The 11,769-nt window shown below is 45.2% G+C and overlaps 1 protein-coding gene across 9 annotated transcripts in view; it reads right to left on the bottom strand.

The window, feature by feature from the left end:
* The window catches only part of ESRRG (estrogen related receptor gamma), a 458,818-nt gene that overhangs the window by 108,701 nt on the left and 338,348 nt on the right, over nt 1-11,769 (bottom strand). For all 9 annotated transcript variants that reach the window (XM_015562376.1, XM_006761285.2, XM_006761286.2 and 6 more), the window contains one exon: nt 8,821-8,937. In XM_015562376.1, coding sequence (XP_015417862.1) covers nt 8,821-8,937 — 117 coding nt within the window. The remainder of the gene's footprint in view (nt 1-8,820; nt 8,938-11,769) is intronic.

The raw sequence follows: 11,769 nt of genomic DNA, 5'->3' as shown, positions 1-11,769 counted from the left end.
TGAAAGAAATGTGAGGCTGGAAGCCAAGTTTCCATTATTTATGTCTCTCTCACATCGATGTTGCTCTCTCTCTCTCTCTCTCCCCTCTCCTCCCTCCCTCCCGCTCTCTAGAAATCAATGGGGGGAAAGAAGATCGGGGTGTATTTCTGGAACAATACATAGAAATATTTACACAGGTTAGGCCTGGAGGCAAGAATCCACTTTCCTTCCCAATATTTCCAAATTATGTAGGAATTGATAATAACCTAAGACTGGCTAAGGTCAGAGTAATTGCCATTTAATTGGCTTCACATATTCTAATGATGATGATAATGTTGACACTGAGGAGAATTACAGTCCTGGAGATGAATGTCAGGGAGAACAGAGAGGTGAGTGGCTGGGAGAGGGCCAGGGAAGGGTAATTTTGGAGGTTGCGAGCTTGGGAATCACCAAGTGGCCTCTTGGATACAGTTGGGAAGCAACTTTGCTTTAAGAAGAAATTTTAAAACAAAAAAAAAAAGTTTTTTGTGTTCTTTTTTTTTAAAGGGGAGAAGGGGAATGGGAGGAAGAGGAAGGTGTGTGGCCCTATAAAAGTGATATGTGAGGGAGACGTTTTGTTGGGGGACATTCATTGGACAGTCCAGGGAGAAGCCACTAGCTGAGGCTCAGGTGGCTTCCAGGAAGACATGGGAGCTGAGAACTGAGAGGCTGGCCAGGGACAATGGACTGAACTTCCCAAGGGTTGAACCCGAGCTGGAAATTAGTTCAGATCTAGGCACACACACATTCTGAGTTCAACCAGGAGACGTGCATGATCTCATTGTTATATATGCTACTCCGTAAATTCCCCACATCCCCAATATACCTAAACACTCGAGTAAGGTAATCCAGGCATCTTAATGTTATTATGATTACACAGCCTCTGTAGAAAAGACGTCATAGTTGAAAATGAATAGTTGAAGAAAACAGGAAAGGGATTCTGATCGTGGATTCACTTAATCCTTGGACAGACAGGTTAGCCAACGAGCCACTGCTAAGAAACCCTCCATTTGGGTTTTGCCCTGGGTCCCCCTTTGCTCACCACAGTCACCTATAAAATAAGAGCTTGTTACAACTGGGGCTTTACAATAGCAAAGATCCCACCACCCCCTGGCAAAGGTCTCTAATGCTTGGCTTCCCCAAAACATCTCCACGCTGTGCTCTTTCAATGGTGTGGCTCAGTGATGTCAGGTAACAGATCTGTGATGTGGAAAATGGGCTGAAAGTCATCGCACCAGAGCTTCCCTCCATCCCTGCCATTGTACCTGGGCTGTGCAGTCCACCTGGGTACCACGGCTGAGTGGGCGTGGCAGGTCCCTGAGATCTGCTCCAGTGGCCACAGAGCCACACTGGCTCTCACACAGCACAATCTGCCATTCACTGAAGGCCGGTTCGCCAGGAAGCCCAACGATGGACTCCCCACCAGAGCCAGCAGGCCCGGGGAATTTGGCGAGCACTGGGCACGCCGACTTCTGCCAGCTAATTGGCTTTGGGGAAGCCGCTGACCTACTCTCCACTGAGTGGATTTTGTGGACCTGGAACCCAGCCTGCTTCCCATCATTGATCAACCTTGGCCAAGCCAGCTGGCTTGTTCCTTTGCAGACAGCTTGCCTCGGGGAAACTGGTTGGTGGCTCCATAACCTACTAAGCGAGAGAGACACAAAAGTACAGAACGGCCTCTTCAAAAATGACCAGCGCTTGATTTCAGCTTTCATTTGAGGGCGACTTAGGAATGAGCAAAGCCATCAAAGACACCTGACGAAACATGGAGGGAGCTGTCTTAACACAAAGGGTAACTAACAATTAGGAATGGTGCCCACATGAAATACAATCACGAAGCACTGCATTCAATGAGCCTTATTCACATGTCTACCAGGATTCCCTTACATTAAATGTAAGTCCCATCATCAGTGCCACATTGATATACATGTGCATGCGTGAAGAGGAGCAAAAATCTGTTATCTGGAGGCCGGTGGGGAAAATTCCACATCCGAGTCCTCTGTGGCTGGGGAGCCCCTCCCCCCATCACTCACCGGGGTGTCACGGGACTCTCAGTACATGAGCAAATGGTGAGGCAGCTTTTCCCCATCCTGGGGGCGAAATCCATTGGGGACTTTCTAATCCAAAAGGAATAAAAATGTGTAGCGAACTAGATAACTGCCGGCTCCCTATTTCAAGTTCACAAATGGAAATGACACATGGGGACAATGACATAAATGATTAACTTTTAATAGTGTTCCAAGGAAAGCAGGGGGAAGGGGCTGGAAGAACAGCTTCTCATAATTGCCATCTTGCTGTCCTCTCTCGCACACATGCAGCGAAGGGAGATGTATTCTGCTCCAATAATCTGTGGGGCTCTCTTTGGTGAGTTTGCATGAGACAGCCCACTTCATTTCTAATGGGATTGCTGGTTTTGGAGAATATGTGCCTGCACAATTGCTTCAGAGAACCAGACGCACACAGGGAGCATGCGATGGCCCAAGACCCACATGGATCAGATGCAGAAGCATGGACCCGTCTTTAAAATATCAGTGCTTTGATTTTCCCCATTCATAAAATCGGTAAGACTATCATCCCCCAGTGATACCTGATGGCCCAGCCCAGTGGTCGGCAAACTGCGGCTTGGCAAACCGTGGCTTTTGAGCCACATGCGGCTCTTTGGCCCCTTGAGCGTGGCTCTTCCATAAAATACCGGCTCTTCGACAAAATATTGACTTCTGCGAATGAGCCACACTGAAGGGGCCAAAGAGCCGCATGTGGCTCGAGAGCCGCGGTTTGCCAACCATGGGCCTAGTAGCCTCAAAATCACTGAGGTACAGGGTCAGAGGCAAAACTTATAAGGAGTATGTTCTGAAGGCACTTTATTCAAAGTTTTTATTGATTTTAGAGAAAGAGGAATAGAGAGATAGAAGCATCAATGATGAGAGAGAAACATCAATTGGCTGCAAGTAGTAATCTCTCACTTCCATTCCCTCTGTGCAGTGGGGAAATGCCCGCTCCAGGGGTCACTGCAAGGCTTAGAACAAAAAAATAAAATCCCAACCAAAGCGCACACTACACAGCCTAATGCATATGAAGATATGAAGCTCTCAAAAGTAGGCTATGACTTTTACCTGCAAAATCTTTGCTATTCATTTCGAGACATTTCATATCAACAAAGCATGAACAACTTGGCCGGCCTGGCTCAGCTGTTGAGTGTTAATCTATGAACTAGAAGGTCATGGTTTGATTCCCGGTCAGGGCACATGCCCGGGTTGCGGGCTCGATCCCCGGTGTAGGGGGCGTGCAGGAGGCAGCTGATCTGTGATTCCCATCATTGATGTTTCCATCTCTCTCTCTTTCCTTTCCTCGCTGGAATCAATAAAAATATATTTTAACAAACGAAGCATGAACAACAACAACAAAATCACCGACTGGTGTATCTACTTGAAATAACTTTTTTTGTGGCACCTTACACACACTCCCCAATGGCTCAGTGTCAAGACAGCTCACAAAAAGGCACTCTTTGCTGCTGCTGATCTGATAACTTGGGAGTTTTGTCTAACACTCTGCATTAATGAGGGAGCTTCTTAGGATAATATTACAACAGAGAGTGCAAGAAATACCAGGGAGGTCAACGCGGTTCTATTACCTGTCATCTAACACAGAAATATTTCCCTTGAATACCATTAAAGCTTCCTCCTTCTCTTTGTTTTGCTTTTTGAAGGCGGTGAGAACCCGAATTTCCCTACCGATAATTTCTGTTTTCGACTTGGCAACATAATGATATTAGACTTCAGGGGAAGAGAAAAAGAATTCACCTTGGCAATGTCTTCTTCGGGAGTTTGTACAAAAGAGATTTTGTTCGGATGCATTTGCTAAGCTGGTTCTTTAAGTAAGCAAAAACACAGCTGCTTGCTACTAAATGACTGGAGTCGCTTCATTTTTTTTTTCTTTTTAAAGAGAACCTACCTGGAAAATGCTACACCCTTTACATGAACATTTTATTAAAATGGAAGGTATAAACAGAAGGGCAATTAGACCGGGAAGTTGCTCTTTGCTGGCCTGCTGATAAGGGCGAACCCAGAGGACTGGAGTCCCCGCTGCCGTATATAAATCAAGACGCAAGCTGTGAAGGCAGCAAAAACAGTCCTGGGATCATTTTTTCTTTATGTCCTGGGGGTTCGAGACAACTGATTGGGGAGATGTCATGGCAGCGACATGAATAAAGCCGTGCTATCTCATGCACTAAGGATGCTCTTCCAGGAAGGATGTGGCTGCCTCCTGATGCACCCAGGTGAACTTGAAAGTAACAATCTACCCGACTTATCATCGGAGCTGGCCTAACCCACCTGACATGCGCTCAGAACACTTCCATCAGCCCCCCGTCGAGCAGAATCACCCAACACACTGGCTACACTGCAGGGTGTCCTGGCTGGCCCTGGTCATCACGGGGCTCACCAGGAGCTGAGCTCAGGGCCGCTGCCCAGCATCACAAGAAAGCATCCTACTGTCCATTGCTTGCCTGGGAAAGGATCAACATTCAAAATCCGAAGCATGATTCCTACGCGGTGCATACCCTTTTGGTACCATCGGAAAATCCAGTAATATTTTGCCAGGACTTGAGTCTAAAACTTGACCCTGACTGTGTCCAGCAACAACAGCTAATGTTGATCTGATCCTTAACCTGAGCCACACTGGGGGACAAGCACTTAACCTATGGTATCTTACTAGACACAACACTTTATTGGCAAACACTACTATTGCTACCATCATTTTACTGATGATGACACTAAAGATTAGAAAGGTTAAATCCTAGCTGGTTTGGCTCAGTGGATAGAGCAATGGCCTGAGAACTGAAGGGTCCCAAATTTGATTCTGGTCAAGGGCACATACCTCAGTTGCAGGCAATCCCCAGGGCCCATGCGGGAGGCAACTAATTGATGTTTCTCCCTCTCACATTGATGTTTCTCTCTGTCCCTCGCCCTCCTATCCACTCTCTCTAAAAATAATCAATGGAAAAATATCCTGGGTGAGGATTACCAAAAAATAAAATAAATTTAACAAAGAAAGGTTAAAGAACCCCTCCCTTTTTTTAAGGCAAAGTATAAAAGCCCACTTTTCCCCATGACATAGCTAAACTGGTCCTCTGCACTTCAATAGGCAAGCATGCCATACTGTGCATAAAGGTGGGTGTCTTGCTCTCATTTGCAAGAGTCCAAAAATAAAAATTAATAATTGAGTTGCCAAGGTGAAACCCATCACAGCAATAAACAGCAAAACACCCTTCATCCTTTGATCAGTGAATTCTGTACCTAAGCAAAATAATTACTGCTTTCATAAAATGTCTCTCTTTGCCACCGACAGAGAGAACACTGAACGCGTAGGCCCTGCAGTCATCTTTAAGTACCCAAGGAGAAGGATCAAAATAAAAATAAATCTTGCCCAGATTTATGGGTGCACCTTGAGGAGGTTTTGTTTTCCCCCTTCAAATACACAATACCTGCAAAAAATGAAAGGCGAATGTGGAGACCAGATATCTTGTAACAGATGGGCTTTCTCTGACATACAGTATGGGATGATGCCGTAAACAGCATGCTGGCCCATCATTCCTGAGGCTTACCAGCAAAGTGGGCCTGAGACCAGAGGGAAAAAAAAAAAAAGGAGAATTCTTCGGGATGAGGAATGGTGTAACCACTCAGATTTGCAGAAACTATCATTTTTTAAGTGTACTTCTTGGAGTTTTGTTATATTGCGGTTTTTTGTTGTTTCTCCACACATCTGTTTCATGGCTTCAACTAGTAACAGTTTTTTCATTCAAAAATTCTAACTTTAAAATCAAATGGCATCCATTCAGATACTCTTCTGGTGCGGCTCATGAGAAGGCATATCTGGTAGGAATTTGATTATATGCAATAAACATAACTGGAATTGGTCACTCCCTGAGCCATCACTCCCCTTTTGCAACCCAGGTCTTTACAGAAATTGTGATCAAACCCTGGCTGGTTTGGCTCAGTGGATAGAGCTTCGGCCTGAGGAGCAAAGGGTCCTGGGTTCTATTCCAGTCAAGGGCAGGTACCTCGGTTGCAGGTTCCTCCCTGGTCTGGGGTCTGGCCCAGGCTCCTGCAGGAGGGAACCAATCAATGTGTTTCTCTCACATCGATGTTTCTCTCCGTCTTTCCCTCTCTCTAAAAATCAATGGAAAAATATCCTCCGGTGAGGATTAACAACAAAACAAAAGAAAAAAGGAAATGGCAATCAATAAAGGATTATTATTTTCCAACAGTGAAAGTCTCATTTTTCTATAAATCGCCCTTTGGAAAGAAACTTCATTTCCCTCAGGAAGGCGTTATCTGAGATGCATTTGGCTAGTTGACTAAAGAAAATACCTGTTAAAGGAAAGAAGGTCCCCATCAGAGCTGTGGAAACCTGATTTCATTTCAGATTTGAGAACTAATGTTGTTGTTTTTTGTTTAAATAGATTGTGTCTGTCAATTTCCAGACCCGCTGAGCCACCAGCCTGCGTGGACCGCCGTGGTCAACACGGGGGTTGTAGCAGCAAATTTTATTAGGGGCTGGTAATTGAATTGAACAGGTTTACATTTGAATAGATTTACTACATCCTGATCCCTGACACACTGCCTGGGACTCAACTCCCTCTCCATCCATAAAGACACACTTAAGAGGGGATCATTCTCCCCAGGCGGAGGGGGCCGGTCTGCAGCCAAGGCGATGGCCATGCAGAATTGTACATTTCTATGCCGGACGGATTGCCATTTGTCACTGCATTTTGTTTTCAATACAAAAATAAAAGAGCGTTCCGTATTTGCTCATAACCATTCCATCCTCTCTCTTTGGGGGAAGGGCCTTAGAGAACTGGTATTTGCCCATCAAAGTAGGCATAAGGGCATAGAGGAAAATGAATTACTACATGAGTAGATCAGCCACAGCAGCCATTTCCTTGAAGAGAGACCCTGTACAGGCTCGATCTGAAGAGGCGTGAATATTACAAAAGCACCACACCCATTGCCTTTCACCAACAACATTTAATTAGACACAATTCACAGCTCTTGAGTCGCTCTAAGCACCTTTCAAGATGGCTCCTGCTTAAGAACCACAAGAAGGTAAAAGTATTCGGGGGAAAAATATTGTTTTCTATCCTTCTCATATCTGGAAGGACACACAGTCGTGTAAATCGCAGCAGTAACATCAAACTGATCAGAACATTTCTATCCATCTGGAAATGGAGGTGTATTCCTGTATGCTCCAGATTGTGAAAATAAAATCAATATCTAGGACACATCAACTCAAAAGCTGTTAATTCATGTATTACTTCCATAGCACTTTTAAAAATGGACTTGCTCTTTGAAAACAATGACTTCTTAGCTCCCGACTCTTCATTAAGCTTTTTTCTGTTCCTATCAAGGAAGGAATTCATTCTCAGTGGACAAACCACAGAGAAACATGGTGTGAATTCCACCCCCCCGCCCCAAATGATCTGATCTACTCATTGTCCTATCACACTGCTCCTGGGAAAACTCGTGGAATAAGAACAAACCAGGAAAAGTGATGAGGTGGGCAATGTCACGCCGAGTGAAGCTCTGGTTCATTCTTGGGAACACACGTGGATCTTTAAATGTGGAGGTTAAAAAGCCAGTGATCGCCAGTAACAACACAACAGACAAACTCACAGAGCCAACCCTAATGAGGCAGTCTCTGACTTCGCAGAAGCTGTACATTTAAATATTTACTTTACCTCATTTTCTCTCAACTGTCAATGACAACGCTTTCATTTTGTTCCTTTATAAAGCTACCATATTTAGTTTAAATTCTGACAAATTTTCTGAAGGGAAGGAGATAGTATAACGCAAAGGCGGTATGTAACATGTGCATTTATAAAGGCACCCCTATGCACAAAGATACATTAAAAAAAAAAAAAACCCACACAGCTAAATCTAGGGTTTTCAAATTAAAAAAACACCCACACAAATTTTCTCTGAGCTAGAATGTTAGTTTCACAGATACGCTGAGATACACAAATATTTCAGGACCTTTGATATGGGTGGGAGTTGAGCGAATTCTAGAATCTGACAATTTGCTTACAGTTCCCGGCTGTGCGAGCTTAGTCAGTGTGTTCAGAGCAGAGTACACACTCACACGGTTATTATCTTGTGTATGTTGCTCTTCTCCCCAACTGAGAGCAACGATGTCAATGTCATGATTGCAAGTTCTTCATAATAGAAAATCAATCCAAAAGATAAGATTAGAAGACAAAACACCGTGCTTTAAATCTAAGATTAATTAAGCAAGAAGAACATGGTAGCTACATGAAGTGATGGATATGTTAATTAGCTACATGATAGCAATTATTTTACAAAATACATGTATATCAAAACAGCAACTTGGGCACATTAAATATATACTCTGTCAATCCTAGCTCAATAAAGATGGGAAAAATCTCTCTGCGAACCTGATAAAGAAGAAATGCAGAAAGACAGTAACAGTCGCCTCCTGGTTGCTCTCCATCTTCCGCCTTCTGGAAATTGTAAGGATGAAGAAAACCGGAATTGCCCAAACCTACCTGGTGGGTTGAGCCGAACAACAGGTATGCCCTACCTTGTCCCTTCCTGTCGATGTCAGCAGCTAGCCACGAGGTAGCAGAGGGGTCAGATAAAGAAGAGGCGCTCCGCCCTCAGATTCGGGGCACTTACTGTGACCCCCACCTATTCCTGGCTTCTCTCGCATTATGACAATTCCTTGTGCCCCCCGCCACCACCTCCCATTCCCAGCCGGAAGCGCAGGGCTGCGGCCCAGGGGCCTTACCTTCCTTCAGCATGCCCACTTTCAAGCACTTCATGAAGCGGCAGGCTTGGCAGGATTTACGCCGGCGCTTCGTGATTTCACATTCGTTCGTAGCAGGACAGCTGTACTCTATGTTCCCTGAAACACAGGGTCGGGAGGAAACAAGCCGTCAGATGGGCAAGACCCAGGGAATGTGAGCGTCCCCAGGCAGTGGCTGACTCCTGTCCCCTTCCCGCAAAATTAAACAATAGGCACGAGGATGTGACAAGTGTCACGAGGCTGGATGCTCTGTGACAACCACTGAAGACAAGTTGAGCACCGAGAAGCTATCTGGTGAAGCTCTTCAAAACTTCCTGTTCAGAATGAGCCTTTCACTTGATGCTTAGCTCACCCGGGCCAAGACCCAGTCTTCCGGGATCGCAGGATCCAAAGACATTTTGAAGCAGATTATTTCTATGAAACCTCAAGCATCACAACTATCTTCTTGTATCGTCAAGCCTGGATTTCTCTTTTTTTATCAAAAAATTTTAATGCTGACATCATTGCAGCTGTTCCCTCGTCCCCACCCTTTGCCCATCTCCCTCCATCCATCCCTTTCTCCGCCTTCCTAGGCCTTCACCAAACTAGTGGTGTCCGTGGGGCATGCATGTATGGTCTTTAGCTAAGTCTGGGTTTCTTTAGGTGACTAATGCTGGGATGCATCAGGCATATTGTCTTTTTTTTTCCAATATGTTTTTATTGATGTTTAGACAGAATGGAAGGGAGAGGGAGAGGGAGAGAAACATCAATGAGAAACATCGCTGATCGGCTGCCTCCTGCACACTCCCTACAGGGGATGGAACCGCAACCCAGGTATGTGTCCTGACCGGGAATGGAACTGGCAACCTCGTACTTCCTGGGATGACACTCAACCACTGAGCCACATCGGCCAGGCAGGCATATTGCCTTTTTGACATGAACTTCATTGTGGACAATAATTGGTGGGCTCATCTGGGACTTTGCAGGAAGATCCTAGATGGCAGCCATGCCCGACATTCCCTGATTCTTGCTGTGACCTCAACCACAGTCTTACAAAACAACTCAGTGCTTGGTAAATGCTTCTTAACGGTAAACAGTATCCTCATCTTCATCATCACCATCCTCCTCGCCCTCGTTACACCACTTGCAGAAGGAGATGCAAACCCCTCAGCCCCATGAAAGTGTTAGGGGTAAGAACACACTGCGGTGAAATTGTGTTTTTATCATTCGAGTTTACATTCAGTGGTAGTACTGACACATTCCACATGGTATGTAGCCGGAAGAAGATCCAAACTTCAGCTGGAATTGGTTTTTTCAATGAGTGACACTGACGGCGTGTGGGAGGCACCCCGGGCCTGCCTCCAGCTTTGCCAAGAAGCTGCCTTTAGAATAAAGCCTCTCTCCCCATCAGCTCCATCCCACGGCCCTGGAAGGTCTCCCGCTCCTTCCTAACCCTTTCCCCTGGTGATTAAGTGCATTAGTATCTTAATGAAAATGCATCCTGTTTATTGCCCTCTGGGGAAGGGGGAGGTCATCACACCAAATGCATAAATTGTCATCAGAGACGGTCTGAGCATAATTGCAATTTTGCTGCTCCGTGTCTGCTGTGCCCAGGGTCGGTCCGAGTCCCCTGAAACTAGGCACAGAGACTAGTAATTAGCATAGAGGCTGCCTGGGACCGCGGCATTGATGAAATATTTCAGAGTTAATCACACTTTGTCAACACTGATTTATATTGACTACCTTTCTCCAGACTGATGCCTCCTCGGTAAATATCACATTAGTGGATTGCAAGATGGTACAGACTCAAATCCTCAGCTACCGCTAATTCCACAGGAAGGAAGACCTCCCCACTTATAACCACTAAAAATTGGCTCAGTGTGCATGACTTTAAAAAGGGGGGTGTGCATTATCGCCTGAGATAAACCATCCAAATAGTTTGGCTAAATTAGGGTTCCAATCCAGGGTATTTATAATAATAAACACAACTACTTTTTACCATAAGAGGTTAAATAATAAGAGTAATATTAATTGCATCCACAGAAGCACATCCATCATCTTCTTCGAAGACATTACCGATGCAATAGATGTAGAAAACCAAGTCAAAGCAACCAGACTGTCTGAGCCATGTCTGAGAATAAAGGGATTGAGAATATGAACTTAGATAAACCACTGTTCCCTGCAGAGTTTCTTTAACCATCACCAAAAATTTATTTGACATTGAGAGCATTGCTAGTAATTTCCTAGGAGTCACTACCAGAACCTTCCATCTATAAGGCCCTCCGTATCCTTATTTGAAAAGAAACCCAGAGCCGGTGTGGCTCAGTTGATTGAGCTCATTTGATAGCTGGTTCGATTCCCGGTCAGGGCAAATGCCCAGGCTATGGGCTCAATCCCCACTGAGGACCGTGCAGAAGGCCGCCAGCAACAGATCAATGATTCTCTCTCATCATCGATGTTTCTGTCTCTCTCCCTCTCCCTTCCGCTCTGAAATCAATAAAAATATTTAAAAAATAAAATAAATAAAAAGAAACCCAGGTCTCTGCTTCCTTAGGAAGACAATGACTAGTGAGAAAGAAAATTAAAAAAAAAAAAAGTTTTCCAAACAGCATGCTTCTCTTTCCCATGCCTAGAAAGTCAGTACAAAGGCAAACTTGGCCCACGCTCCAGTATGCAGGTGTGAGCACTAGGGCCACACTCTCAACCCAGTGCTGGCAACTTCTACTGGGATGATCCAACATCCGCACCCCACCCCCACTCTCCAATAATCACCTTTCCTTTCAAACTAGTTCCTCTTCCTCTTTGAAAAGTATACCCTCGTCCTTCACAATAGCAGACTTCCGACCGGAACCTAAATCGGGCCTGTGTGAGCTCACACCTGGACTATGGCAGCGATCTCCAAGCTGGGCACGTTGCCTCCATCCAGTCCCCATCTAATCCAGGCCGCATGCC

This window comes from Myotis davidii, unplaced genomic scaffold (assembly GCF_000327345.1).
Source record: "Myotis davidii unplaced genomic scaffold, ASM32734v1 scaffold174, whole genome shotgun sequence".
Taxonomy (NCBI): Eukaryota; Metazoa; Chordata; class Mammalia; order Chiroptera; family Vespertilionidae; genus Myotis; species Myotis davidii.
Note: the sequence above shows the minus strand (reverse complement) of the source record. Positions and strands in the feature narration are given on the sequence as shown.